At 45.0% G+C, this 23,538-nt stretch overlaps 1 protein-coding gene across 5 annotated transcripts in view; it reads right to left on the reverse strand.

Moving 5' to 3' along the window:
• The window catches only part of ATP9A (ATPase phospholipid transporting 9A (putative)), a 121,999-nt gene that overhangs the window by 83,083 nt on the left and 15,378 nt on the right, over window positions 1-23,538 (reverse strand). For 4 of the 5 annotated variants that reach the window (XM_057503090.1, XM_036901953.2, XM_057503091.1 and 1 more), the window contains exons 2-4: window positions 19,198-19,342; window positions 17,164-17,277; window positions 10,470-10,578 (exon numbers count right to left, since the gene is read on the reverse strand). In XM_057503090.1, coding sequence (XP_057359073.1) covers window positions 10,470-10,578; window positions 17,164-17,277; window positions 19,198-19,342 — 368 coding nt within the window. Of the gene's footprint in view, window positions 1-10,469; window positions 10,579-17,163; window positions 17,278-19,197; window positions 19,343-20,294; window positions 20,473-23,538 lie in introns of those variants that run through there. The other variant, XM_057503093.1, reaches the window with a different exon arrangement.

Genomic DNA, 23,538 nt, shown 5'->3' on the forward strand with positions numbered 1-23,538 from the left:
ACTAATTCTGTGCGATGCCATCCTGGTGGCATCATCACCTCCTCACTACAGCCATCAGAGGAAGGTGGTATCACCTCCAGCTTCAGATGAGGGCAGCAGGCTCAGAGATGCCCTATCTTCCCCCAGAGTTTCAGGTCAGCAGCAGGATTCGCAACCCCACCTGACTCCAGGGGAGGGACTGAAAAACCGTTGGTCCAGTTCAACTTGAAAAACACTTCCTGAGTACCACATCCAGGGAATGCAGAGACGGAAGACCATCCCCTTATCCTGCCCAGCTCACAGTCTCAAACAGTCAATACCCCTGAGCTGTAAAGGGCCAAGACAATAACGGTCTAGGTTTTACAGGCCTAGAGGCAATGTTCTCAACTCTCCCAACAATTGTTCCCCACCAAAGGCTAAGTCTTTTGTACATTTATAGTTTACATTTTAAAATGTAAAAACCATTCTCAGCTCCCAGGCTATATAAAAAAACAAGCTGGAGGCTGAATTTGCCCCACTGGCTGTAGTTTGCAAACCCAGGAGCTGGTAAGAAGACAGGTAGATAGATGCTAATATAGAATAGTGTGACGTCCAGTGTATGAGTCCAGTGTACAAAGGTAGCAGAAAAGAGGGAAATCTCCTTTGACCGAGAACAGAGTCCAGCACAGCAAAGGCACAAGCACCATTGAGTGAATGCCTGCTGTACGCCAGGTGTTCTAAAGACAAGCCAGAATCATCAGATGGAAGGCAGGGAACAGCAAGACATGAAGGTGGAAGGGCCGGTGGCAGTCAGGTGGTCCGGCACCCTGTGGCCAAACCCAGAGAGGACTGAGACCTAGAGTCTGGGGATGGTTGACTTCCCACTCAAGGGAGCAACTCCATCAAATTATCATGTTACTGGTATCTGGAAAGAAGCCCATTTAAGTTACAAACATTCAGCCAAGAGAGAGAAAAGAAACATGTCTCTCAATCCTCTACCACGTGCCCCAAATCCAGGATGAAATTTGAATCATGCATCTGCCGTTCCCTCCGTGTACTCATTCATTCAGCACTCACTGACCAGTATTTCTAGCTTTAGTTTATTTCATTTTAAAAAAAATTTGAGACACTGACGAAATAGAGCGCACAATTCAATTCTAGATTTTCACAAACATTCCACAATATTTTTTACATTTCATATAATGTAATGTGTCTTTTTAGCACCATTCACCACCACTGAGATTTTTCAAAGCATTCCAGTTATTTTTGTTGAAATAACTCTTCCTGATAGGATTCCCTAAGGTCTCATTTTAGCTAATTTTTGTATTTAGTTGAATTTTGTTGTTAGTACAGGGATGCACTAAAATGCTAATGACTTCTAGAAACCTTGCAGGAAATGATTAACGAGTTGGACCAACCCTTGGCTGCTTAGAGGACTTCTAGACTTTCCTAGGCTGAGTATCTCACCCCACGAACTGAGCACTGAATCGTGCCTCGTTCTCATAAAAACACAGCACTCAATTCAATCCACTGGCTGGAGCCCTGGCATGCTAGAGAGACACCCATAGCCTCAAGTATTTATTATGTCAAAATATTTACCGAGGGAATGGAGAACACCCACTAAGCCCATGTGCAGAATCTTTTCCTGCCTGAACAGTTCTCACCCCGCTAGGGGGCGACGGGGAGCACACACGCGGACACGCTCTTCTTTTGGGGGAGCTTATACACATCAAGACATTCCGCGAAGGCAGATTGTAAATTCAATGCGGCCCCGTGCCAATGAACTTCTCCTTGCCCCCGCCTTCCCAAACATAAATCTACACATTGTCTTTGGTTTTATTACTAAAATTTCTGCTGGTGGCCTGACCCAAACTGTCAATGAGCCCGTGTTCTGATCTTCAACACCTAGTTAGGAGTTTTCTCTTCCTCTCTAACTGAAAGAAGAGCATGTGTTCAATTCTTACTAAATAATCATCACACATGCATATGTAGGGGTGTTAGCAGGAGAGGGGGTAAAATCAGCTGGATTTTACTAAAAGAACTGGTGGTGATCCTTCTGGGGAGATACGGGGTTTTATATCCCTTTCTCTGGCATATATATGCACTTTCCAAATTCTAAAATTTTTAGGATAACCATGAGGTGCTCTTCTAATAAGAAAAAAATAATAATAATAAATTAAATTAGCTCAGACTTTTAAGTGACCAGGCCCAGATTTTTCCCTTCTAAAACAGAGTCCTGATTTATGATCAGTTAATGTGAACTCTGCCTCTTTCTGCCCATCTGCTCTTCCTCAACAAAACCCCCTTTAATCCGCTGTTTGCAGAGCGGTTTCTGAGGGTGCCTCGCACAAGCCCTCCTTCTGCAGCCGCCGGTCAGCCAACAGGCCTCTGGCTGCAGCCCCGGAGGAGGGCAGCGCAGCAGGAGCCGCGCAGCCAGCCACAGCGCCCTCATTAGCATGTCAGTATCTTGTGGGGCACAGACACCTCAACTTCGCAGCTTCAACAGATGGGGACCCTCAGACCCTCCTGCTCTGTTGAGCTAACACATGATCTTGACCCTACATTTGGGTTTCCAGACCTGTGTTGCCATCTTTTGGCCATCGAAGATACGCAGTTCATGTTTACATACGGGACACATGCTTAGTGTGTGTATGTGTGTGTTCTGAATGAGGAAAGACAAAGACAGAAGAATGAAAGGAGAAAAACTGCAGGAAGAAAAGAGAAGGGAAAGCAGATACTGATGTTTATGTTCCAACAAAAACCGGGTTTTTTCCCTCGCCAGGCACTACGGCTGGTTGTCAACATCTGAATAAAATGTGCCTCTCTAAGGCCTTCACAAGTTAGGACTGAAGGCATCGCCACGGCAGCAGAAAGAGGAGGGAAAAAGGGGCCTAGGTTAGGATTAAGCCGAGTATTTAGGGGCTGGGTTTAACTTACATTAAGAAAAAACTTAAAGTTGTGAAAAGGGCCCAAAACACATTATATCTTATCTTACACTAACAATGCCGTGTTTTCTATGAATGTTCTTGCAAAACAAGAAAGAACAAGATACAAAATCTGGCAGAGTGCCCCATTTTCTAGCAGTTACCCAACCTCTGCAGTTACTGAAAATGTACTTAAAAATCCCCAAAAAAGAAATGGAAGAAATAAAAAGCACATTTGCAGTTATTATTTCCTGTCTCAAAGAAAAGAGGGGCATCCCTACAGTCCATTGTCTGACTAGGAGAAACTACTCTCCCAACATCTCCCTGACCCCAGAGAAATTAGCATTCTTCCCAAGCACCCTTATTTTCATCCTGTTCTCTCACCTTCCCCAGAGATCCCTAAAACAGAAGTAGAGCCATCCCCCATAAGTATTTGACCTGTATACTCACTACTATTGTCATCAAAATTCTTAATAACTTTTGAACAAGGGGTCCCACATTATTATTTTGTACAGGATCCCACAAATTACATCGCTGGTCCTATAAAGTAGTACAAATACTCAGAGTATCTTCTCTATAAAGCACACAGGAAAAGCTGGCCTAGTTCTAAGAACTGAAGCCCCAAAACTCTTAACTTTTCCCCCAAGACCTCTTTTCTCCTTTGGATCCTGTAACACCCAGTCTTCAACCTTCAGACTCTGGGATCTTTAAATACATTTTCAGTAACTGCAGAAGTTGGGTAAGAGATGTTTTACAAAGGTTAAGTGGAAAATTCTCTACCGGCCACATCCTAAATCATTAAATGCCTTCTAAAAAATAAATGTATCCCTTTTAGCTTTCGCCACTTCAACCAAGTCACCTCTGAGCCAGAGTTTATAACAGGGAACAAACTTCCAATTACTAGAGCTGTTTATTTCTATAGAGATGGACCCCAAGCCTTTCATAAGCAAACCTATTCAGCCCAAACCGTGCTTTTCATGGATGACAGCTTCAGAATAAGAGCAGTTTGTCTACATTGCAGGGAGAAACCAGATGTTTTCCTTGAGTCGAAACAAGCAAATGACAATTCAGTCAAACTGCAGAACAGCCTGCAAGAAAAATTTTTTAAAATAAATTCTGGGGCACTAGTATGCGTGGCCCTATGTTTTGACCCCAAACACCTTGAGCTATACTTCTATTTTTCATTGTGCATGTAGGACATTGATTGCTTTTGTGGGTCTCCAACAGCAATCTCCATGCACTAACCCTGGTTAATGTATTACTCTTTAACGCACACTCTAATCTGACTGTGACAGTGATGAGTTGTAAATTCTGTAGCATGTGTACATTTCCTGGGGTTGATGTTAAAACGCCCCTGCAGACCCAGCAGAGTTCACAGGTTTAAGGCTGAAATTTTCATATTCCAATAGAGTTGTCTGCATTCCCCAGAGTCTAAGAAAAGACTGTTATTTGAAAACAGGCAAACAGACGAGAAGTATTATTTTAAATTCCACCGCCACTTCCGGGGGCTTTTGTTTAAATTAGTGGGAACTTAAAAAAGAAAGGATGAAGTTTAAATGTAACAGGTTTATACCCAACAGAGGCTTTTAAAATAAATACATAAAAGGTCCTCCTAGCTTCCAGTGCCCAATAATGATGAAACAGAGACCAACCCCCTCCATTACCACCACTGTAAGGGGGAAATATCTTTTGGTTAAGATAACAGGGCAATTTGCATGTGAGATTTTTTTCAGGGTTGGTTTTTTTGTTCTTTAATTAAACAATAGATCAGTTCACCAATGATTTGTAATAAAGCGAAATTGAGTATCTAGAAAAAAGAAACTTACGGGTCTGAAATAACAATTTTGCTTCTGTCAGAAAATGTATGAGAAAGTGTTTGGCAAGATGTGCTTTAAGTAAGACTTGCGAAAAGCTAATGTTCTGAATCTTAATGAGGGAAGTTTGAGAAAGGAATTCTTTGCTCTATTTGCTTATTGAAGGACCTCAACAGTATTTTTGCTACAGTACTATCAGAAAGACCAGCACTGTAATTCTCTTCTCTAAAAAAAAAAAAAAAAAAAGGATAAGGCATATTATAGTCTCCCGTGTCTATACTTTGCAAACATAAATGGTACATGTGTTCAGGAATACAGCTTTGAATCAGTGAAGTAGCTCTTAGTTAAACAACTCCCCATGAATGAAGGCACCTTTCCTACACTACCTACCTTTTCCTGATGCACCCCAATAGAATGCAGCTCCTACTAAGAAAAACATGTATGTCCTTAGACCTCAAACTTTAGTCACATTAATAGCAATCCTAAAAAATGGTCCAAGGTGGATGGATTTTGAATCAAATTGAAATAAAGAGATCACTCTCAGACGGAGCTGTGATTCTTAAGGTCATTATGTAACTGGGAAAGGCTGAGTACAGCAGCATGACAGAGCTGGAAGGGACTGGGGAAGAGGAAAGATCAGTTTGGCTTTTTATACCATATATGTACTAAAAAGCCCAAGATGGGGAGGATACTTTCCATTTTTTGCCCAGGCCTGTGGCTTATGACTTACGGTTCAGCATGGGCCCAGATGTCCTCAGCAGGAAAGGAAGCATCAGCAATTGTGTCAAATATGCTTCTGTTTGTGCTTCCTTTCAAGGCTAATTATCCGCCCGCTTCATGGAGCCCTTGATCACAAGTTAGTCTGGGAAAACATTCCTGGTATGAAGACCCAGGGAATTCATCTTGTGAAAATGCAAATCCAATTGCCCTCACCTCCTGTGATGATCGGGGGCAGAACCCCTTCCAGAATTAAACTTTTGGTTTGGGGAAGACCCGTATAAGAAAAATAATTCATTTACTAATTATTCTTTTCAGACCCAACCCAGATCTTTCCAGCAAAAAACAAAAAAACAAAAAAAACCTAAGTTTTGCTGGGTCTGCAACTACTTCAAGAGCCTCTCTTGTTTGGCTTTGGTATTTCCAGTACCCTGAATGCGATTAATTTGGGAAGACAGCTCTGTAATCAAAAGTCATAAAACTCATGAAGGTCCAAGAACCTGTCTTAAGTCTCTGATCATATTATAAATGTGGATTTCAAGTAGGTGGAGAGGGAATGCTTATTTATCTGTAAGCGTTATCCCGTGTAGCTTTCAACAGTTGATCCAGCATAGAAGGAGGAGGCTGGATTGACACATTGATTTGGACTCAGAGAAAATGATTGAAACCTAAGAGCCCTTCCGCAGCGTCTGTACTAAGGCTGAACATCACGATTGTCACTGAGACAGTCTACACAAAAGTACTGGGCTCAGCTCCTGGCACATAATAGGTGCCTAGACTCACAGGTTTTATATTCAGAAAAGCCAGGGCTCGAGTCACAGGACTGTCCGGACATGGCACTGCCCCCGCCGGAGCCCCAGCCCCCGTCTGTAAGAGCTACTTTCAGAGCGCTGTTTAAAAAATTAAGATTAGACCTTGTCAGGCACCTGGCTGGCTTGCAGTAGGTAATTTTCTCTTCCCCCAGTTTTCCAGTGTGGACAGTACTTTTTCAACAGTTCCAATGACACCTTTTCCCCGTAGCCTGCCTTGTACACAGATTCCTAGATCACAGAATCAACTCTCCCAGAGTCTCAGGTCCTCCCTGGCCTACCTGGTCTTTTATTCTCCTTTCCTAGGAGGGAAACGCTCAGGAAACACAACCTAATTGGGAGGAACAAGACAGAGCCGTTAGCTGGGGGTCTGTACCCCACACTCCCAGCCACCACAGCCTTTGGAGAACGCCACAGCAGGGTCTCGACATGGGCATGTGACCTCGGCACAGGGACCTGCGCCCAGAAGGGTCCCAAACTTGGCTTAATGCCCTACTGCTACCAGCTTGAAGTTCTTAATAACTTTTGAACAAGGGCCCCCCATGTTCACTTTGCACTGGGCACCACAAATCATGTAGCCAGTCCTGCCCTCTTCCATCCGGTAAGACTCAGGATGAAGGTTACTTCTTTGGGGAAGACGTCATCAGCTCCTCTGAAGGGCTTCCACGACCTCCTTCCTCCGTTACCTGTCCACCAGCACTCAGCGACCCCCGCCACGGCCCCACCAGCACTGCCTGTCCTCGGCGCACACCGAGCCCCAGGCACCATGCTAAGTCCACCATGCAAGAGTTCTATTCGAAACTCTCTTTAGGAAAGGCACTATTATTATCCCCAATTTACTGACAGGTTAAGGGATCTGCTCACACAGCACGGAGGAAGTGGAAGGCAGGATGCTGGAATCTGGGCAGAGCACAAGCTTAGAACCACCACCTTTTCAACTGCCAGGAACTGTGCTCAGAACAGGGAATGCAGTGGTCAAGAAAGGAACACCCCTTGTAAGGGCCACCACACTCACACTACTAGAATATAATTATTGGCTACATTTCTAAATTATTTATATGCCTAGATACCTCACTGGGCTATGAATTCCCTGAAACCCCAGCCCCTTCTGCTTATCTCTATAATACAAAACCCATCATGGACTTGGGACATGATGGAGTCTCAAAATTCTTAAAAGAATGAATAAAAGGTCATTTCCATATTAATCTACAGTCCTTACTCAAAATTTGCCATTTGGAGTAGGCTGATTTTATTATTAAAATACTTCAAATGTTTATTAAACTGTGACAATTAGATTAAAAATTACTCCAATTGGTGTATCGTTTTAAACATACTTTGAATGAAATTAAGATGGTCTAAAATGTTGGCAGCACCAATAAAAAAAAAACTATTATTTTTCCTCCACATGCTGAGTTCTCTATTTTCAGACTTTATTTCAGTTGTTTAAAATGACATTCTTTTTTCTCAAAGTCTGAAATTTTTTCACTTTGATTAACATACTACCTCTAAAACTTTGGCAATTTCCCAACAAGAATCTGTGCCACTGGTAATCTTAAAACTATATTAATTTCCTGCTAACAATGTGTGTTGTGAATCTAACAGGCATCTAACACAAATTGAGGGACAAGCTATACAGTAACTGACCTAAAACTGGCCTGTCCTTTTTGAAAACGTCCGTGTCCTAACAAAGAAACCCCAGGAGCTTTGCCAGGTTAGAGGAGATTGAGGAGAAAACACAACAAATCTCAACTGGCAAATCTGTATTGGTTCCAGGATCAGGAAAAAACTGCTATTGAAGAGTATTTAAGGAACAAATGGCAAATTCTGAGTAAGAACTGTAGATTAGATTAACAGTAATGTATCAATGTTAGATTTTTCCAATTTTGATGACTGTACTGTGTTATGTATAAGAGACAGATTACTAGGAATTAAACACCGAAATATTCAGAGGTAAAAGGGGATGATTAGCAACTTAGTTCTCTAATGGCTTAGAGAGAGAGTATCAAAAACCAAATGTGGTAAAATGTGCCCAATTGATGAATCTAGGTGAAGGGCACCAGGAGTTCTCCATGTGACTTCTGCAAACCCTTGCTAGTTAGAAATTATTTTACTGTGTTAGTACAAGGACTGCTATTAGTAATCAGGAAATGATGCAGAATGTAGGTAAATATCATGGCCTATATTCTCGTGATCAAGGACTTGACATTTTGGTCTCTGAACATTTTTAACTCTTAAGTGCTGAAAATTACATTTGAAGATGACACGTGATAAAAAAAGAGAGCAGCCCTGCCTGGATGCACATATACATATTTGTTTCATTCTGCTTTTGAACTTACTTAGTGAAGATTTGGTGAAAAGACTCACTCAAGAAAATATTATTAAGTCATTAACAGTAAGGTCAAAAAGGGTTTCCTTTCTCCTCTTCTCTCGGAAATCTTCCAGTTTGGGCTCCTTGCTCTGGCCCTTCCCCCAGTGTGTATCAAATAACTAAAGTCCTTTCCATCACTTCCCAAGCTGACAGTTTCCTCGGTGCTTTTTCAGAGCAAGGGTCTGGGTTAATATTCAGAACTCTGCTCAGTTTTCCCTACTGTCGAATCGGCATGACAATGACACCAAGGGCGACAAAAGGAGAACAAGAAAGGGGAGACAAGTTTTTAAGGCCAGAGCCATCTGCCCATTCTCTTTAGGATCTTTTCAAGAACTGAGGGAAGTTAAAGCAGGAGCTGAGAAGAGGGTCTGCAGGGGAGGGCAGAAAAATCATTCACGGGAAAAGCAATTGCAATATGAAAAGAACCAAAGAGGGTCTGCAACTGGATTGATGAATGAATGGAATCCCAAGGCCCCTCCTCCTGAGCTAAATAGATCCACTGCACCCTCTCCAAAGGGGCTATTGTCGGTTGCCAAGCATTTTAAATGTTATAGTCAGAATATGCTATTAAGGGAGGATTTAATATACACGAACTACAAAAAATGCCCTCCAGAAGAGTCTTCTGATTATCCACGTGGAAAGCCCAAGCCACCTGCCTTTGCAAAGATTATGCTGCGTTTTCTTTCTTAGGCAGCTAAATGCCCTAAATAAAGTAGTTTAACAGTAATAAAGCATTTCTATGCCAACTCTAAATCTCCTCTTCTCCCAGAGACTTGCAAACTTGTAAGACCACCGATTGTGAAAATCTATTTCAATGCACTAAAACGAAATATTTTCATGCCCTCAGGGAATTTTATTACAATTTCACATTTTTGTGTTGGTGGGGCAAAGCATATTTAAAAACCCTGAAACCATAGATGGCTGCTTCTTTAGTCTTCCGAAGACTAAAAACACTTAACATTAAGCAGTTCACACTCTGGCTTGGGTACAAACTCCAAGTTTTCTTAGGCATCTATCTTATTTATCTCTTTCAGAATTCTCAGTTTCCTGAAGGCACGGTTTTTATTCCCGTCTGCCTCCCCGAAAATATTATTAATCCCTAAACAGGGTCAGGAATCTTGAGCAATTTTAGGTAACATTCTCTTGTTTCTGAAGCCAACCTTTTAAAGAAATCTATTGTAGAATTTGTAGCTTAACTAGAAGTAAACATTGGCTGGATTGTATTTGGGTGGGTTTTCTCTAAACTCCACCATTTCAATTGCACAAGTCTTGCAAGGGGTTCAATGACTAAAGGTTATCTAGTCATTTATCTTTATGGGTCAGCCTCTATACTCTCTCCACTCTTTAATTTTGAGGGTTTTTAAGATGCCTTCAAAGAAATCTTCACAGATACAGTATTTATGTAAATCGGGTACCTTTTTAAAAACTAATGCTATTCAACTACTGTTACAGCTTTGCAATGCTGAAATCGTCTCCTTTGGAAACCTGTGGGGTACAGGGTTTGCAGCCTCCACATGCATAGGGAGTGGTGCCTTCCTTCCCTCCTCAGCCAGCCCAAGAGAGGGATTAGTGAGCAGAGGATGCTAAATGCACAGAATTTAATTCCTGGTTGATGATGCACAAGTTAGCCAACAGAAGCAGCTCTAAGAGGGCTGTGCCAGCCCAGGGAAGTAGCACCAGTTCCCCCAGGTCCCTTGCACATGCTGGCCTCCCTGGTGCCAGTAGCCGAGTGACTGTCCGGCCACGAGGTGCCCTCACACCCACCCGCCTGGGGCCTTGAACTTTGCTCCCTGACTGTCAGCAGCCCATGATTGAGTTGCAACCCTGTGGCCCCAGGCGGGGCGGCAGGAGGTGGCGCTGGTGGAGCCAGGAGGCTGACCTCTTGCTGTGAGCCGGCTGTAGACCTGGGAGTTGACTTCCTTGTCCCGCACATAGCATCGGATCTCCTCTACCGCCTCTCGGATGATGGTGACGGCCAGCACAAAGCCCTGTGGAGAGAGGGGAGAGAGGGTGAGCCCTGCTGAAACCGCCTCCCTGCAAAGGCCAGAGGCCACTCGGGAGGGCAGCAGGGCAGGGCCTGCTAATTATTCCATGTGCACGTGCCCCAGGAAGCTCACTTCTCTAATCTCTGCTGCACGCATACCCCGGAGAAACACGTGGCCGGCACACAAAAGAAAGATATCCCTACTCACCACCACCAAAGTTTCTAAGAATGAAAAATATAGCCAGAACCCTTTGTGTGCAGGCAGTGGCTGAGTGATGGTGCCCAGTAAGATATGTATCTCAACACCATGTGCACTGTGCTCTTCCAAGGGCTTGAGACCGACACTCTATGCTTCGCCTCCTTATGATTGCTGAGGTCACCCTGTTACGGAGGAACACGTGGAGGCACAGAGCTGAGTCGTCTTGCCCAAGAACATAAAGCTCTTTAATGATAACCCAGGAAATCTGGCTCCAGAGTCCAGGCTCTTAACTGCCGCACTGCCCTTAGGTGGCCGGAGCCAATATGGTGGGGGACCAGCAGCCAGGTACAGAGGAGAGATACTGGTTTGCACTGACCTGCCTAGCAGGAAAATCAACCTTTCAGAACATACAGTGTAGCAGCATTCATATAAACAACACGGATCCATGCACTGCTAACGATTTTCCAATTTCCTTTCCTACTGGTTAGATTCCTCAGTAAGGAAGGGACTGGAGTGGGGTAAGGGAGGCACTGATGGGGGCCTTTTATCTTACCTGTGATGTTTTAAATTTTGTAAAGAAAACAAATTATTCATTGCACAAATACCAACTAATAAAAAGAAAATTTTAAACTCTCCAACTATTCAGTCAGATACCCCAAGTCATAGAATCTGGTGGGGACTGGTCTATGAGCCACCTGTGGCAAGAATCTATTTCCACCTCAATTCTTTTCCTTGTATCAATAGAAGCAAGAACATTCATTCATTTTTCTTACAAAATACTCTGTCATCCCTCCCTTTAAAGTCACTTTTCAAACACAGATAGCACAATCGCCCCCATGTAGTGACTGAGAAGTGCATTTTCATACTATTTACCCCATGAAAAATATTAACTTCGATTCAAAGGACTTTAAATCTCTTATGTAAATCTAGCCAGAGATGTGCTGCTTTGTGGAACTCCTCCAAAGGCTTATACTTCTTTACAATCAAAGGATTACTCCTGTTTCCAATCAGATGTAAAGTACACACTGCAGCTGAAGCTAAATGGCTACATTTCAGAATAAAAGCAGACCTCATGTGGCAGGGAGAGAAAATCTGTCTCTGCAGACCCCAGATCCAGCCCACAGAACCCCAGCACCCTTCCATGCTGCTGGTGTGTTATTCTGGGCCAGAACCCAAGTTTCAGTTGTTTGGTTTTTCAAACGTTCCAGTTTCTGTTATCTCTCTGCGTGGGCCTAGCTAAATCCCATCGATGCTAATGGAAAGTGTGTGTGCCCATACAAAGCCAGCACCGCTCACCTCCCTGCTGCAAATAGCGCCTCCTGAGTATGTAGCCCCACCCAGCAAACACACCGTTCTCATTAATCCTAGAGGACCCGACGCCCCTGAGGCTAGAAATTGCTTTACAGATGCAAATCCAGTCTAGAAATAAATTCCAACCGCCCAACATCGGAGGTCCTGAATATCCAGATATTTAGAAAGAGGCTTTATTGGGGGGACTGGGGTAATCTGAGCTTGTAAAGAAGTTGTAGGTGGTGATAGCGCACAGACAAGCAATTCTGAAGGTGCTAAAGGCTCTTCTGTAAAGTTGCACATCAAAAACAGGTTTGCTAAAGCAAAACTAATCTATGAGAGAGAGAAATCAGACAAGCAGTTACCTCTGGTTAGCGAGGAGGTTCCCGGGAATGGGGCACAAGGGAACTTTCCAGGGAGAGAGAATGTTCTGTATCTTGATTGGGGCAGTGCTTACATGGGTGCTGACTAATGTCGACACTCAATGAATTGAAAGTTGTGCATTTTATGGTATACAGATTATATCTCAACAACAAAAAAGAAATCTAGATTATTCGGTCTCCATACAGATAACTTTATGGATTACATCAGCTCTCTCCTGAGGAATTTCCCCCTCTAATATATTAAGACCAAGAAAAAAGTTATTATAAGCTAAATCGTAATCCAGACCATGAACAACGATGTCACTAGCACCAGAACCTTACGATTAAAACGAGAGCACTTCCTGAGAGCATTCTGTACACAGGAGCCATATGAAGCACTGTACTCCCTCCCAACAAGCCAAGAAGTAGGCATGATGGCCCCTATTTTACAGATGAGGAAACTGAGGCTCAGAAAGCTTGTTCAAATTGTACAATTTCTCAAGGTGCAGCGAGGAAGGGTACCTCAGCCACTCGGCTCTCAGCCCTCATTCTGGACCACGGCACTCACAGCTGGATGTGAGACAAGGGGACTTCCAGGGTGATCGGAGATGTGTTCCACACGACAACTAGACAGTGATTCTCTATGTGGAAATCTAGCGGTAATCAGCTAGAAACAGAAGCTAATGTGTCTGTGTCCCCCAACCCCTTCTCTGTAGCTCCTGGTAAGAGAGGCAGGATTGTAAAACAAACATCTTAAAAAGGGGCCCAGATGCAGTTAGAAACCTCAGGCCTGCCGCTGGCCGCGGTTACCCAGCCTGGCTTCTAGCCACAGGGAGACCAGGAGAGTGGCTGGGAGACAGCAGAGATGGCAGGGCCACGGAGACTGCGTGCAGGGCAAGTCAGGCCTGCTGGCAACTCCCGGGAACACCAATTCACCAAGGAGACGTGGACAGGAGCTGGGGCGAGGCCCTCCTCAGAAGGGAAGGGGAGCCTCTGGGTCACCCCAGTCCCCTCCAGTGGCTCCAGCCTGCCTGCCGCACCCACTGTGTCTGGAGGGGCATCTGCCATCCCCGCTGCCGATGCAGAGAATGCTAGTAACGAACAAGGGAACAGCACCCACAGAGGGGTCGTGTTCAACACTCTGATGCTCAGTCAGCAGCCTCTGTACCATTCTGACCTCCCCCTGCAGCAGCGAGCAACTCTGCTCTATGGGGTTTCAAGCACCCCGACCGCACATCTGAGCTACAGTTTCCTGTAACTCCCCGACTTCCAGAAAGGTGCCGAGGTGACTGAAGACACAAGTAGGGGAATGGTACGATCAAGAACACGATGAGAATAAAAGGCAACTCCCGAGTCCAAGGACCACCACTGGCTTTGGTGAAGAGCCTTGCAGAACCCTACATGTTTACATACACAGGATGGAGAAATACTTGCTGGCTGGGGGATAGGGGTCCATGAAAACTGGAGCATTCTGTCTAGGTTATTCTGCAACACACTCTTTTCATGTGCAGAAAAGCATGATTCATACCTTCCCACACCAGCATTGGCAGAGTGACTTCACCATTTCTAACTCCTGGGCAACATTCCTTAGTATAATTATGCCAGCATTTAGGGAACTACAGAAAGGCATTTGTTTGCTTCCAATGTTTGAGCAATTAAAACCATGCTGCGGCAAAGGTCCCTGCACACACCGCACCCCTGGTGTGACCGCAAGCAAGTTCCTCATTCTCCTTTGCTGCATTCTCTCTCTCATCAAGTAAGGAATTCTTTTCCCTTCAAGTCCGTGGGAACTTCCCATAACTGCCTTTGAGAGAATTCAATAGAGCTGAGCTCATATTCTTCCCAGCTATTTCTCAGGCATGTAAATTCCTGCATAATTCCATTCCCCCCACCAGTCATACCTACATGAAACCCTTGTTAAGAGAATGAAATCTCATGCCAAATGTGGCTGACATCCCTTCCCCACCACAGATGCCAAATGTAATGTAAACAAGGCTGTAGGGGTGCTTACAGGCCTGTACCCCAAAACCTAGGGGATGAAGGGTTGATCCTACAGGCTGGGCAGATGATACCATGAGGGGAGACAGCACAGACCAGACTGCAGATACCATGCTCGAGATGCAAAAAGCAGGAGTGAGCGACACAGAGTGCCTTCTTGACACATTGGGTCTGATTTAGAAAACATGTGCATTTGCATAATATATATAGTTTAATATAATGCATGTTAGGGAGTATATGAAATAAGGATATGTAAGGAGACTGAAATACCCCAGAAACATGTAACTGGGGAATCTTGGGGGGCGGGGGAGGCTGCACAAGTGGTGTTGTTTGTTATTTTCACAGTGGTTCTTCAAATTTTTCTCCAATAGACACTTGCTCCTTCTTAGTTGAAAAAGGAAAAGAAAAATGAACAGCAGCCACTTTGGAGGCAGTACAAAGCGGCAGGATCTGGTTTTGGGGAGAATCCAGTAGACAAGACTTGAGAGGTAGCCTCTGGAATGTCTCACATTCCCAGAGTGTGGGGGGCTCCTGAGTCTGGAAGGCACCAGTGGGAGGTACTAAGGACCCCCTATATCCTCAAGCAGAGCACAGACTGCAAATTGACAGCCAGCAGACAGCCAACCAGGAGAAGGGGTGCGGTCAGTTCACACAGCACTTTACCATTTATTAAAGGAGTTATCAATGTTTAAAAGGCAACACAAAGAGATGCTGGAAGCTAGAAAGAAAATATTATTCAGAACTACGTATTGCCTGTTACCTTTTTCCTAAAAAGGGGTTTAGGGGAGCAGGCGAAGGACAAGAATTTTCATTCCCTGTGCTTGTTTATAAACTCTGGAAGGATGGGCAGGAAATGAATGACAGTGCTTTGGGGGCAAATCAGACAAGAGGGTGAACTTTTACTAGGGCCTTTTTTATGGTTTTTGAGTCATGTGAATGTATGACCTTTCAAATAACTACACTTTAAAAAGGTAATCAATAAAAGGCAGTGTGATAAGTGATACTTTATATAATTAGAGACTGCCTTTTTAAAAATAAGTAACTTATGATTGGACTTTACATAGGTATGAAGCAAACAGATGCAGAACTGAAAAACCAAAAAATTAGGGTTTCCCATGAAATCCTCTAAAGTTTCTGACCCTTGGGTGTGGCAGCCCTAGGTTCACGTTTGCATGTGCTGGGGCCGAGCAGCACCTTTAGGTTTTGGACAGGACAGGAGCTTGTCCAGTTGAGGCTTGATTCTGTCAGCCTGGCCCCTGGACTTGCAGTGTTCAGTGTGTAACAGTACATGCATGCAAACATGAATGCGTGAGGGAAAAGATGCCTGTCCAAGACCACACCAGCTCCCAGCATCCTACCTCACCCACAAATGACTCAGAAGAGGAAAGAACTGATCTCATATCCCAAAAGCACCTTTGTTGCTTGTGTGGAAAAAATAAATGCCCTCTCCTCAGGGCGAGAGCGGTGGGCATGACTTGTCTCATAGCATGGTATGTGTGGCATGTGGGCACTCACTCATGGGTCTCTTGGCAACTGGCTCCCTCTACTCCAAAGTGCCAATGCACCAAACCCTTATCTCCCACCTGCCACCAAAAAAACAAATCTGTTTTGGTTTCCTTAAGGAAGGCTTAAATCTTGTATATATAAACAGTCTCCTCCAGATTAAAAATTTAACAATATTTGTGAACAGAGAATCAAAGTGTTCCCCCTGAGTCCCAGTCAGTGAGAAATATGCAGCAATTGTATTTCATAATGTCTCTGTTTAGAAAAAAAGAAACATCAGTCCCCCCGCTCCACACCCCAGTCATGCTGGGCTCTTGTCTGTTCTTCACATGCTCTAAGCACATGCCTACCACAGGACCTTTGCATCACTGCAGTCTGTACCTCGGTGCCCTTCTCCCCACCACCTCCTCTTAGAGGCCTTTCATGGCCACTCTGGCTACAGTTGCCCTTACACATCTCCCACCCACCACTTTCACCCACTCAACAAATACTAAATGTACCTGGAATGCCCCATCTACCCTGAGACCTTATTCTATTACCTTCACAGCATTTCTCACAATTTGAAATGATTTCATTAATCTGCTTGTCGTCTAGCCCCCCTGACAATCAACCCTATGGGCGTGAATTTTTCATCTGTTTTATGCACTACAGCATCCCCAGCACCCAGCACAGTGCCTGGCACACAGCATATGCCCTGCAACCATCTGCCAAAGGGAAGGGGAAAGAAAAGGAGGCAAGAGAGGGAACGGAGAGGCATGCTGGGCAGCTGTTACACTTCAGATACACAAAAGCACAGAATCTGTTACTTTAATCCACCCCTCATGCTGAAATACTCCACATTCAGTAAACAGAAAATGTGATCTCAGAAAACAAGTCAAATAGCACAATCCACAAAGACACAGGTTTTGTCTTTCTCATTTGCCAATGTGTCCCCAGAGTCTGAAACCGGGTGACACACAAGGATACAGTACATACTTGCTTAAGAAATGACTGAACAACTTATGACAGAATGAATGAACAGCAGAAGTTCTATGACGGTTTTATCCTGTTGTGTATGAAATGGAGCTTCGACATTAAAATCTCAGAGACTCCCACGATGTGCTGGCTTGAGGGCATCCTGTCCCTTAAAAGGTCATTATGCCTTTCCAGATGCTTGGGTAAGAGAAACAAAGAACTTTCTGTTCCCAAACTGCATGATTTTGGTGGTCCCAAAACAAGCAATGCTGATTACACTCACCAGGGGAACCCAGTAGGTATAGAGCGCTCCAAGCCTCATTTCAGGAACAAACTGGGAGCAGGCGAGTAGCAGGAAATAGAGGTTGAAAAAGTATTTGAACTGGTTAAACAGCACCTACAACAAAGAGAGAGATGACACTCAAAGCTTGTCCAGTGAGGCTGGGTAGCATTACTGGAGCTAAACAATATTTAAAAACCATTCCTACAGAAGAACACAACTGACATGTGACCTTTGTCATGAGATTAAAACATGAGACTGTTTAGGAAAATACATAGGGGTAATGGAAACATAATTTGTAAAAGTAAATAATGATACATATGGAAACACCAAATTCAAGATCGTGGGTTCTTCTGGAGTGAGGAGGGCAAGTGGGGGCTTCAACTGCATCCCATTTTATTTCTTAATCTTTTTTGTGTACAGGCAGGCCACTCAAAACGTTAACAGAAAATGCTTATACTATAAAATTGTTCAAAAAAGCAAGATAAATTGTCATCTCTAGAATATCATCTCAACACCATAAAATAAACATAGTAGAATCCCATCCTGGTGGCAGGTAGGTTCTAGCAGCATTTGGACTGCTCACATGTACCCTGGGAATGAGACTCACCTCTCTCCTGGCCACCAGGCAGTGAGCAGAAATGACATGCTTCTCCCAGGCTAGGGCAGTGAAGAGCCACTGCTCAGCCACCTCCTTCCTGCCCAGTCCTGGAGACACTGGTGGCCTTGTATGCCAGATGGCATAGCTATGACATGGAGGAGAGTGGCCTCATCTGCATTACAATCTCTATGAATGAGAAATAAGCTTTTCCTTCATTGAAGATACTAAAATTTGGGGAGTGGGGTGAGGGGTTGAGGTAGCTAGCAATGAATGTAGTCAAAATCACTCTTAAAAAAACCATTTAAGTTGCAACAACATGGATGGATCTAGAGGGTATGATGCTCAGTGAAGTAAGTCAGGCAGAGAAAGACAAATACAAATGATTTCACTTATTTGCGGAGTATAAAAACAAAGTAAAACAGAACAAAATAGCAGTAGACTCAGACACCAAGAAGGGACTAGTGGTTACTAAGGGGGTGGGGGACGGGGAGGGAATAAAGGGGCACAGTAATTCACAATGACAACATAGGTTCGTCATGGGGGTAGTAATACAGCACAGAGAATACAGTTAGTGATTTTGTAACATGTTGCTATGTTGATAAATAGTGACATTAGAAGGGGTGAGGATTTAATAACATGAGTAACTGTTTAATCACTGTGTCACATATCTGAAACCAACAGAAGATTGTGTATCAATACTTTTATTTTTAAAAAAAACCATTCAAGTTAACCTTAGGCTAGTCCAGTGTACTCGTATTTCTGTATTCTCTCACTAAATCCAACACAGGCATTTCTTTTCCTCCTGGCATCGGAACTGATTGCTGCTGTTGGCATCTCAAGTCAATCACTGTGCATTTGGAGGCCACATGGGGATGCAAACAGGTATTTGTGCAAGTGTTGAGGGAAAGCTTTGTGGACTCCATGCCCATGGGTTTGTATATGTTAATGGGCCACAAAGACTAAGCAGAACAGAAACACTCATTAGCAAAAACGTCAATAGGCATCCTTTCTCTGGATGGCAGGGTTGAAATTTTTCTTTTTAAAAATGTCTCTACACTTTTATCCCCTAACTCTCCTATACTGAACATGTGTTTCCTGATGATAGGGGCAAAAATGTAAGCACTACTGACTTTTTTTTTTTTTTGGTGTTTTGATTATAATGCTAGGTCCTCAAAATATCTTTTTCACTCTTAGGCCCAATATACCAAATAAATGTGAAATTATTCTAATGGATCAGGTGGAGTCCCTCAGCCCTGTAGACAGAAGGCAGCCCCCTCAGATAGTCAGGACCAGGGAAGATGGACGGCCAGGGGCCCAGGAGGCGTGGGAAAGCCACGCATGCTCGGTTGAGGGGTCCCAAGTCTTCTAAGGCTGGTACCACTGCAACCGTTTGCTGTGGGAAGAAAAACAGGGGTGTGGTCCCTGCCCATACATACCCCAGGAAGAAAGGTAAACAAGTTATACTTCTGATTGTTGATGACATTTCGAGGGTACCTCTGGTCCCTCTTCTCGGGGTGCCCCAGCCAGACTGTGCGGGGCCTGGGCTCCCCTCTGCCACAGCATCTCAGCCACTCGCAGCACCTGCGGGAAAGACACGCCCACACCATCAAGGCCACGCCCACACCTGTCCATTCTTCTCAGGTCGTTTTTCTCTAAAGCATCTTCACTGGGTCAGGACCACAGCCACAAATGGGGCATTTCCCTCAAAGAGACGAGGAAACAAAGCTGAGGCTTCTGAGCTGTGGGCCAAGTGAAAGATGCTTTGTTCACAAAGCCCAAATTATTTATTTCAAAACAAGAGGATTTGCTTTTAAAACAGTAAGATTTAGGTTGGAAAGGTAAATATATATAAGTACTGTTATTACTTTTACATCTTACAAACAAGAGAGGGAAGTTCAGGAGAGTTAAATAAAGCACCCACGTTTGCCAAGACGTGAGCAACAGCCGAGCCTGGCCTTGAACCACGTCCATTTATCCTAAACCCTAGTCTTTCTGCCAGCCTATGCTGTCAAGGTTGCTGGTTACCCCAAGATTACTATATAAAGGAGAAGGTAAAGATACTTTTCTCCACACCCACATCTCATTTTTAGCAACACACTGGAGGAGCAGGCCAGGAAGCCGGTGACTCAGAGCCCAGCATAACCTGGAGATGGGCCAGTATGCATACAGCTGCAGGCCTACTGCCCCCAAGTGCTGTGCTGGCTGCCCCGAGAGGGCAGCTCGTTAGGCACGCCTGCTCCCAGGTCCCCTGTGCACAAGACAAGGGAACACCTGGGAATCTGGATGGCCCTAGTAAAAAAAGAAAAAAAGCCACTGAGAACACCCCAAACAGGAAGCTTGTCCTTCAGGAAGGCCCATAAACAAGGCATTCCGAGAATTACAAGCCCTTGCAAGCACTGCGATGGAAACACCCCACGCTGAATTGCTCACCTCCCTGCCCCGGCACACAGGCTGGGAGGCAGAAATCCCAGCCCTGCCAGCCCCTCGGGACGTTGCCAGCTGACGTGAAACCGACCAGCCGGTTAGGACTTACATGATTACTTGTCCACGGCAGACCTCCCTCGTCCTCCTCCTCCTACAGACGAGGCACACTCTGGTGGAGCCCAGGGGCACAGAGCTAAGCTAACACAGTCCCTGGGCATCAGAACTCGAAAGATCAGCAAGGCAGCAAGCTGCCTACTCAGACGCTCAAGCTCAAAATTTCCATGATGAAACACAATGCTCTTTCTTAAAAATAGCATCCTCATTCCAGTAAACTGGTGCTGAGGGCGGAGTGTGGCTCCGGTAAGGACAGGTTTCACTTCTAGTAACTCAGCCTTGCTGGCCCCATTCTAAGTTGTCCCAAGGCCAGTGACACACACAAAGGCCTCCAGAATGCCACCCCCATTCCTGTTCCTGTGTGCAAATCACCCATGCTGGCCATCGGGGGACACCAAGTGTTGAATGAATACAAGAAGCTGGGACGGTGCAGGGAGAGTTCCCTTGACAGGAAGCACACCCTCTATTTGCAGAAGCCGTCCTGATGGTCATGACTGACTCCCCTGGGAGCCAGAGATTCTCTCCCCATCCTACAATAAACCCGCAATGATGGATCCCACAGTTGTATGTTTCTAGTGAAAGCTGAAGAATGAAATTAAGAGAAACCACATACTGTCATATTGAGCGCTTCTATGAGTTTTGTCTGTTTTAACAAAAGTTTCCACCCAGCAAGCTATCAGATAAAGTTATTCGTTACCTAACCTGTGACGTGTACGTGTGCGCAAAGTGGCAGGACAGCCAGCACAGCAGGTGCTGAGGCAGCAGGGGGCTGGAAACAAACCTAACCGCCATCCAAGGGGGGCTGGTCAATGAACAAGGGGCACCCACAAAATAGGATTCACAGTCTTTAAGGAATGCAGTAGAACTGTGTACCCTGAAGAGCGTTTGCAAGATGTGCTAAGCAGAAGAGCAAGGGGCTGAAGGAGGCGTCCAGGATGCTGTTCTTTACATGAAAGCAGGAGAACACGCGTGTGGACAAGCGTGTGGACAACCTTGCCAACGCAGAACACCTCCCCTACAAGCTGAGATCACTGCTTCCCTTTAGGACAGAGGAAGCACTATTCCAGGTCCTGAGGAGACCAGCATTGGAACGGGATCCTGGCCTTCTCCTTCTGCATGATCTCACCGCAAAATCCGGGTGTTTGGCACAGGATAAAATAAGGACTTGGTGTCACCTGAGCCCAGTGAAATTAGCCCCAAGTTGATTGTCAACTCATGTATTCACTTTCTACCTGCACTGGATATAACTTCCACACTTTCAATACACCACTGACTTGACTTGTGGGTCAACTGTACTTACTGAACACTTAAAAATAATAATAAGACGAGTAATTGCTGGTTTTTAGGTCATGCATTCATTCACCTAGCACGTCCTGCCACTCACAGGTGCTGGGCCTCACATTCAGTAGTGAACAAGACAGGGTCCTCTGCCTATTGTTTATACTCTAGGGAAGGGAAACAGATGGTAACAACCACCCAAAATAAAATAAGGCAGAGGCAAAAGGAGGGCAGGAGGGGTGTAGCTCCAGGAGATTGGGTGGTCAGAGAGGCTGGGGTGACATCGAGCAGAGGGACAAAAAGGAACAGCCATGCAACCATGCAAACAAATGCAATCCAGGCAGATGAACTGCAATGGCAGGGATCTGGAGGTGGGCAGCAGCCTGGCCCGTGTTTGCACAGAAAGATCAGTGCGGCCGGAATGCACAATCACGGCAGGAGGCACGGGGCAGATGACACGGGACCTTGGCACCCAGGCAAGGAGTATGGATTGAACTCCAAGCACAGAGGGGCCCCCTGAAGGGCTACTGGGGGGCTATAAGCAGAGGGTGGCAGGCTCTGATGTACACTGTTAAAAGGAGTCTCTGGCTGCTGGGCAGGGAAGACACAGCCGTGGGCAAGAGCAGAAGCAGCTGACAGGTGTGAGGTCTCATTCTGGGGTGAAGAAATGTTCCAGCGCTGACTGTGTGACGATGCACGACTCTGTGATATACTAAAAACTGCTGAATTGTACACTTCAGGTGAATTGTAGGGTATGTGAACTATATCTTAATGAAGTTGAATATTAACAAAAAAAGTAGAAACACGGGATCTTTCAGGAAGCTTGTTGCCATCCAGATAAGCAAAGGCAGCAGTCCAGACCAGGGTGTGCCAGGAGAGGGTGATGGGAAAGGTACTGATTCCCATAATGTTACGGATACAGAGACGCACTCTACAAAGAAATGCATCATTTCATTTAATGTTCACAACAATCCTACATGGGATATTATACTAGCATCATCCTCATTTCCACAGTGGACAAACTGGGCACAGAGATCTCAGTGACTTGCCCAAATTGGTTTTATTTTGGTTTTGCTCAAGCCAGTTCTGGCTTGGTATCTGTTAGCTGCTGCCCCAAATCTCCCATCTGATATTTCTGTCTACCACATGGCTGGACTGTCCGTAAAGACATTCCTGTCAGTTTGATGTGTCTTCTATTCTAAGCCTTTAAAGGATGCAATCCACACCTTAAAGCCTGCGTCCTGTCATCCTGACCTCTCTGCTCTGACTTCTTTAGAGCTGTGCTGTCCAACAGCGTAGCTCCTACCACATGTAGCTATTTATGTTTATACTGATTTAGTTCCCCATTTCCACTAGCCACCTTCTGAGTGCTCCACAGCCACACATGCCCAGCAGCTATGGACAGAACTGTGCAGATTCAGAACATTCCAGCATGGCAGGAAGTCCTAGCAGACAGCATGGCTGGAGAAGATCCCTTTCAAGCTATGCCCTTCACTTCACTCTTCATCCAACATCGGTGCTGAAAGACACACACATGAATACCAGTGAGTGGACCTCACAACTGAAGGAAACGTGCCTCAGCCGTCCCCAGACTTCAGCCATTTTCATATACACACAGAATTTCTACGATCCCCGACTACCTCTACTTTCTAACTTCATGATCTGAGCTTGATCTGCTTACCTTTAATCAGTGGTGCTCAACTAGGATCAACCTCCCACCCCCACCCTGGAGAGTCTCTGCAGCAGCATCTGGAGACCCTTTTGGTTGTTGTACAGCAGGAGAGGGGGGCGGTTACTGGCATCCAGACTGAGGCCGGGGGCCAGGTCAGCCCCAAATGCCAGTAGAGCCCAGGTTGAGAACTCCTGCCCTAGACTGTATTTACATAAATTTATTTTAAAAGATTACTTCATACCACTATCAGAAAGGGGAAATCGGTATTACTTGCCACAAATAGAAGGTA

This window comes from Manis pentadactyla, chromosome 5, assembly GCF_030020395.1.
Source record: "Manis pentadactyla isolate mManPen7 chromosome 5, mManPen7.hap1, whole genome shotgun sequence".
Lineage (NCBI taxonomy): Eukaryota > Metazoa > Chordata > Mammalia > Pholidota > Manidae > Manis > Manis pentadactyla.